General features: G+C 36.5%; 1 protein-coding gene across 2 annotated transcripts in view; it reads left to right on the plus strand.

The window, feature by feature from the left end:
• Window positions 1-5,157, plus strand: part of LOC132101635 (C-Maf-inducing protein-like) — a 33,285-nt gene extending 28,128 nt beyond the window's left edge. For both annotated transcript variants that reach the window (XM_059506720.1, XM_059506721.1), the window contains exons 18-21: window positions 79-225; window positions 693-798; window positions 1,589-1,659; window positions 2,586-5,157. In XM_059506720.1, coding sequence (XP_059362703.1) covers window positions 79-225; window positions 693-798; window positions 1,589-1,659; window positions 2,586-2,639 — 378 coding nt within the window. In that variant the 3' untranslated portion in view covers window positions 2,640-5,157. The remainder of the gene's footprint in view (window positions 1-78; window positions 226-692; window positions 799-1,588; window positions 1,660-2,585) is intronic.
• The last annotated feature ends 1,047 nt before the right edge of the window (window positions 5,158-6,204 follow it).

Raw genomic sequence — 6,204 nt, forward strand, 5'->3', positions numbered from 1 at the left:
ATGGGCTTGTATTTATGCTGTTGTTTTCACCAAAAATCCTTCCTCAAGGCTTTTTTCTTCACATTTTTTTTGCTGTAGGATGCTGACTTGGCTCGTCTGCTGAGCTCCGGTTCCTTTGGCAATCTGGAGAACCTCAGCTTGGCATTCACCAACGTCACCAGTGCCTGCGCCGAACAGCTCATCAAACTGCCATCCCTCAAACAGCTCAACCTATGGTCCACCCAGGTCTGTTTTCTTCTGCTCATTTCATTTTGGAAGAGTCTAGCAGCTACATGAGTTTTGAAGCCAAAAGAACTTTCTTAATGCTTTAAAAATATACCTTTCAAAAGTTTGTTGTCTGTTTTTTTTTTTTTTTTTTTTTTATGAATACTCAAAGGCTGCATTATATATAAAGAAAAAAAAGATACATTTTAATTTATTTTATAGTGAAATTTATCCCTGTTATGACCATTTTCAGGATCATTACTCCAGGTAATATTCTAATATGCTGATTTGCTGCTCAAGAAACTGAATAGAAAGTTCAAAAGAGCAACATTGTTCTGGATAAGAAATCTTTTGTAACATTATAAATAACTTTACTGTCACACTTGTTCTATTTAATGCATACTTGCTGAATAGAAGTATTAATTCCTTTAATCTAACCTCTCTCAGTCTGATTTATTGATTTGATTGATGTTTTCTCTGTGTTTTAGTTTGGAGATGCTGGGCTGCGTTTGCTATCGGAGCATCTGGCCTGTCTGCAGGTTTTGAACTTGTGTGAGACTCCAGTCACGGACGCTGGCCTGCTCTCCCTCAGCTGTAAGAAGGCATTTATACACATCTTATATCCAGCTACTTTCATTCTGACCAATAAAAAACAAAGCCATTTCTCAAATTAAAATAATTGGATTTATTCTCTAGCTTCTTGATTTATAACAGATCTTAGCTGGTAATAATTCATTTGTCTAGCTTGTTGAGGTTTCTTAACAGGATCATTGATCCAAAAATGAATATTCATATGAGTATGACTTTTTCTTCTTTCTCCCGTGTAGCACAAAAGGAGAGCGTAATGTCCGTCCGAGCTTCTATTTTTCATATACCGTGACAGAAGTGGATGGTGATTTATACTGTCAAGCTTCAAAGTATCATAAAATATGACTCGTGCACTATAGTCCAAGTCTTTTAAAGCCATAGGCATTGCTCACAAATAATCTTCCTCTCCACTCTAAATCTCAAATGTCATTCGTGACCGTGTTTTTTACATTTGCGAATCACTCACATAACATGTGAGAACCAGTGGTTTTTGCCATCAATGAAGTCAGACCTTCTGTTATGTGTATGAGGGCACAGTTTTTTTATTGAACACAAGCACAAATGACATTCACTAGATGAAGATCATGAGCTTTCAGTTGAATTTCGGCCAGCTCCTTGCACCTCCACTTTTATGGTGCTTTTTATGGAGCTTAGCCATATAGTATTTGAACCATCCATTTAACAAAAAAGTGGTTTGTTTTGAGTGTAAGGGACATGTTGTGTATGTCCGGATACATTTATGGTTTATTTTAATTAACATGTAGGATAATTAACTTATTGCAACCTTTCCTTGCAGCTATGAAAAGTCTGTGCAGCCTGAATATGAACAGTACTAAACTCACAGCGGACACATATGAGGACCTGAAGGTAAGAACTAGAAGATGATGACTCTTTAACAGACCCTTAGACTGCTAGGATTGAAACTTAAAATATATCCCAGTTTAATATGCAGAAGCTACTATAGTAAATTTACACTATTTCTCAAGTTTGGAGTCAGTAAGATCTTTTTATTTAATTTTAAGAAAATAAATAATTTTGTATTCAGCAAAGACATTAAATTGATAAAAAAAAGAGTATAGACAAGTTAATGCTGTTCTTTTGAACTTTTTTATATTAATATAAAAAAAACCTTTAAAAAATGTATTATGGCATCCACAAAGATTTAAAGCAGCACAGGTGTTTTTAAAATTGATAATAAAAAGAAATGTTTATTAAAATATAACAAAGATGAAGTGTGTGACTCCCTTCAAAAACATAAAAAAATAAAAATTCGAACAGACCCTAAATTTGGAATAAAAGTGTAAGTTGTTCATAGTTTGATTTCCCCCAAAATGTAGAGTAAATACTGTGATTCTGTGGTGCTTTCACAACACTGAAGCATTACAACTAATGGAAAACAGCAACATGGACTTGACCAATGCCCTGAGTTTCGGTTGCTGTTATGTTGTTTGGCTGGCCAATAGCAGATGAGGGAGTTCAGGAAACCATTATCAACAGTCTTTACTTTTCCAATACAATCTGGTGACTCTAATGGTGCAGAAATTACACACTTTACCTTTAACTCTTATCATGCAGCCAGTTTTTTTTATTGCCCAATGTCATTTAAACAAGCAGGACATGTCCCTGGTTCAGTCAATCAATCGTAACCTTGACTCTGAAATCAGTGAGGAATAATAGGAATCATAAGGCTGATAGGACTGTTGTTCCAGGAACGACAGAGGATGTTGAACCAGGAACATGTCACATTAAACATTTCAGTATCTAAACCTCTCTATCTCTGGTCCTATCCACAGGCCAAATTACCCAATCTAAAGGAAGTGGACGTTCGCTACACAGAGGCGTGGTGAACACGACGCCCGAGGAGATTTATAGACACAGGAAATCGCTGACACATCATCCCAACACAACATAATCAAGAAACGAGGACTGTATTTATAGGAGCATCATTCAAGGACCTTCTGATAATATCATAAACGCTCAAGAATCATCTAGTGTCTCATCAGAGGACGCTCTTCACAGCGGCATCGAAATCCAGACATCATCAGACGGCACAGGAACCTTTCTAACGACATAATCAGGGGACTTTTTCTCTGTCTCGTTCTCGCCTAACTCTTCAGAGGATCCATATTCCTCGTTTTAACCCATGATTGGCATCCTTTTTCGTCCCTCCAGAAGACATCAGACCACCTGGATACATTTCCCCTGTGGTACCAGCGTCTGGTGAAGGCCTGAATATTCAGAGCCACATTCCAGTACAGTTTTGATATCACTTCCTGTGTGGAAAGCCAGCTTCCACATTGTGTTTTAGTTTTTTCGGTCTTGTTACATGTGTGCTTGGTCCTCTCGGTTCAGAGTCCATCATTTTTGCATCCTCACACAGGTTTCTAGTGTAAAATGTGTCTGTTAACAATGTTCACGTTCATCTCTATATCTCTTATCGCTCTGAAATTCATTTTTTATTAACTTGAATAAGCATATTTTTCCATACACTTCTTTCATATACGTGTGTGTTTGTAAAGAAAATCGGCGTATCCCCATTTTTAATGCAGACATTTCAGGGACTTCGCTCAAAAAAAAAAAAAGTTTCTGTTCCATCATTTCCTTTCTCTTCTTTTTTTTTAGCCACATTGTACAGTGTAATTTTAATTTCACACCCTATTTAAGAGAACGTCATCCAGGTAGTAGTCTGGGACTACTGTGTATTTATGAGCCCCCCTTTCTGGTCCTTTTTTCTTTTATGAAGTACTTTTGTCAAGCATACTGAACCAAGATGGTGCCTAAAACATTTTCTGTAAAGATTACATCACCTAGCAACATCAGCTAAGTTCTACATAGATATCACAGACTTTTAAACGGATTAATAGGCTTTATTATTCTCTGTAAACTCTAGTGGTCGATAGGAGTCCACCACGAGTGTCCTGCCACAATGTTCCTCATATTTATATCAAATTCGAGCCAAGATTTGTGCTATGTTCATCATTGTTATGCAGTTGAACCTTTTTATATTTTACTTTCTTGCTTTTGTTGTCTCTTTGAACATATAGTTTATGACCACTGTAATTAGTTACAGTAAATATCTTGACTAATAGAGAAAAAAGACATCTTGTAGAAAAGAAAAAAAAAAGACGGTCGGAAATAAAAAAATCAGTTTGCCGTCTAAAATTGAGTTTTTCTTATGTTTACAAAGGCGTGTTTGTCTCTACGCCCACGTTAGACTATATCCAGAGAGAGTCACTGCCCTGGTCTTGAAAGCAGCAGTTTTCGGTAGTTCCAGCTTTTTTGTGTGTGTTCGATTTCACACAGATATAGATGCCGTCCAGAGGGGGGCGTTTAGTACTGGGTGCCATCAATGCACCAACTCGTGTTCTGCCATCTTGCATAGTTGCATAATGTATAATGTACATATGAGTGTATATAATTTCCCATTTCTCTTTCTCTCATGTTTTTGGGAGACTCTGTTGCCTTCATTTTTTTTTTTGATGTGTGCACATGGTCACCTGTTTTTGTTCCCTTTCCCACCCCTAGACCAAGTGCACTGTCATGGTGTTCATTTTTTTGTTTCTCTTTTTGCATGTTTGCAATTTGATCATATAGATTTAATATAAAGGGTAAAATCACTAGCCCCTTCAACCACTTACCATATGGATCAATACGTGTTTCTAAAAGTGAAAGATGGACAGAGTTAGTGTAAACCGATGGATTACATTGGGAGTGTGTTATTAAGGTGGACTAGAAACCATTCTGTACACTGGTGAAACTCAAGATGATGCATTGTAATGGTCTTCAAGCGGACCATTTTTCTCTGTGGCGGGAAGGATTATTGGGGTTGGGTTTCCCTCTGCCTTCATTTTGTTACGAAATTAAAAAAAAGCGCCATATCTTTGAGACAATGGCTTATCTATTGAAGTTGAAATCCAGTTTGTACTTCAGTCATCTGTTTCATGATTAATTTGTAATATCCTGTGGAACTCGCTGTGCTATTTGTGTTTCCGATGTCTCCTTATCAACATATTATATTGTCTCATTAATTTCAGCTTTTGTATTTTTGTTGAAAAGCGCTTTTTGCTATGTTGAATTGAGACTGAGTCTTAATCTGATGTGGGTGGGGTCCGCGTGGCCCCTGCTCCATAGTTGTGTACATACAGAATGAACTACATTTCCCATGACTCCTGGAGTTTTTGCAGATAGAACTGCTGCCCCTTTTTCTTCTTTTTTTCTTCTGCTTCTATCTACAGCTGGGTTGCTGCTGCTGCTGCTGCTCTGTGGCTGTTGTAATGAAAACACAACCTTCAACAGGAAATAAGCCTAATATGTGAACCGGTTTCAATCAAAATAAACTGTCTGTGAATATGTTTCAAATAGAAAGCTTTCAAAGCTTTATTTATTGCAAGTTTTAGTTTAGTCATTGGCTTCAAAAAATGGTTTTACATATTTAATCCTAAATATGTGATTGCCCACATTTACACAGTCGGCCCGGTCACACTGCCGTAATGCAGTAAATCTTTTCTAGGTGTTACGTAACTGATGGCAAAAGTAGTTCAAACGATTTTGCCACGGTTTTCATGGCCTTCAGAAGCCATATCATTGCTTTGTGTGTTTTTTGGTGTAGTAAACATCACTGTTCTCATACAATGAATGGAAAATTGGCTAGAAAATTATTTAACAGACGAAATCATAGATTTTTTTGGTCAACTACCACTTTAACTATAATACACTGATGCTGATGTAAATGATTATGTAAAGACTCCCAGCTGCTGTAACCTTTCTGCATTTTAATACAGAAGCACTAGCCATTAACTGACATTATATTAAAATAATATTGCAGAGCCCAGCACATCACATGCATGCACAAATATATTTACCATGTCCACAAATTATTAATTTGTTCTCTCATTTTTATTAAATAATAGCCACTTCGCTATCTAATTTTAGTTAAATGGTGGCCATTAAGAATTTATTCCCACAATTTAATATATTTCCTTGGTCTAGTAAATCGTGGTGACATTGAACTCATTAATTAAATAAAAACAAATAAACAAATTAGTGCACTGTGGCCATAATTTATTATAATATAGGAACGAATTAGTAGTATGGCCACAATTTACTAAAACGAGGGATGAATTTTTAGTTTGTGCCCAAAATTTTACTAAAATGAGAGAACAACTTTTTGTGGCTGAGATACATCCCCACCCCCCAAAATACTGTTTGTCTTAGTTGATTTAGATGTGAAAGGAACGTTTACTAAAAGAAAAAAACACATATTCACAAGGTATATTATATAATTTTGGGCTCAGATCTGTGGGATGGATTTACCTGAGCAAATAACTTCAATAGGAAGTGTCTTGTGCGAGAAACTTAGCATCAGAGAATGCTATGCCTCGTCAAAAACCACAAAGGTAAATTGTTTACTCT

This window comes from Carassius carassius, chromosome 23 (genome assembly GCF_963082965.1).
Source record: "Carassius carassius chromosome 23, fCarCar2.1, whole genome shotgun sequence".
Lineage (NCBI taxonomy): Eukaryota > Metazoa > Chordata > Actinopteri > Cypriniformes > Cyprinidae > Carassius > Carassius carassius.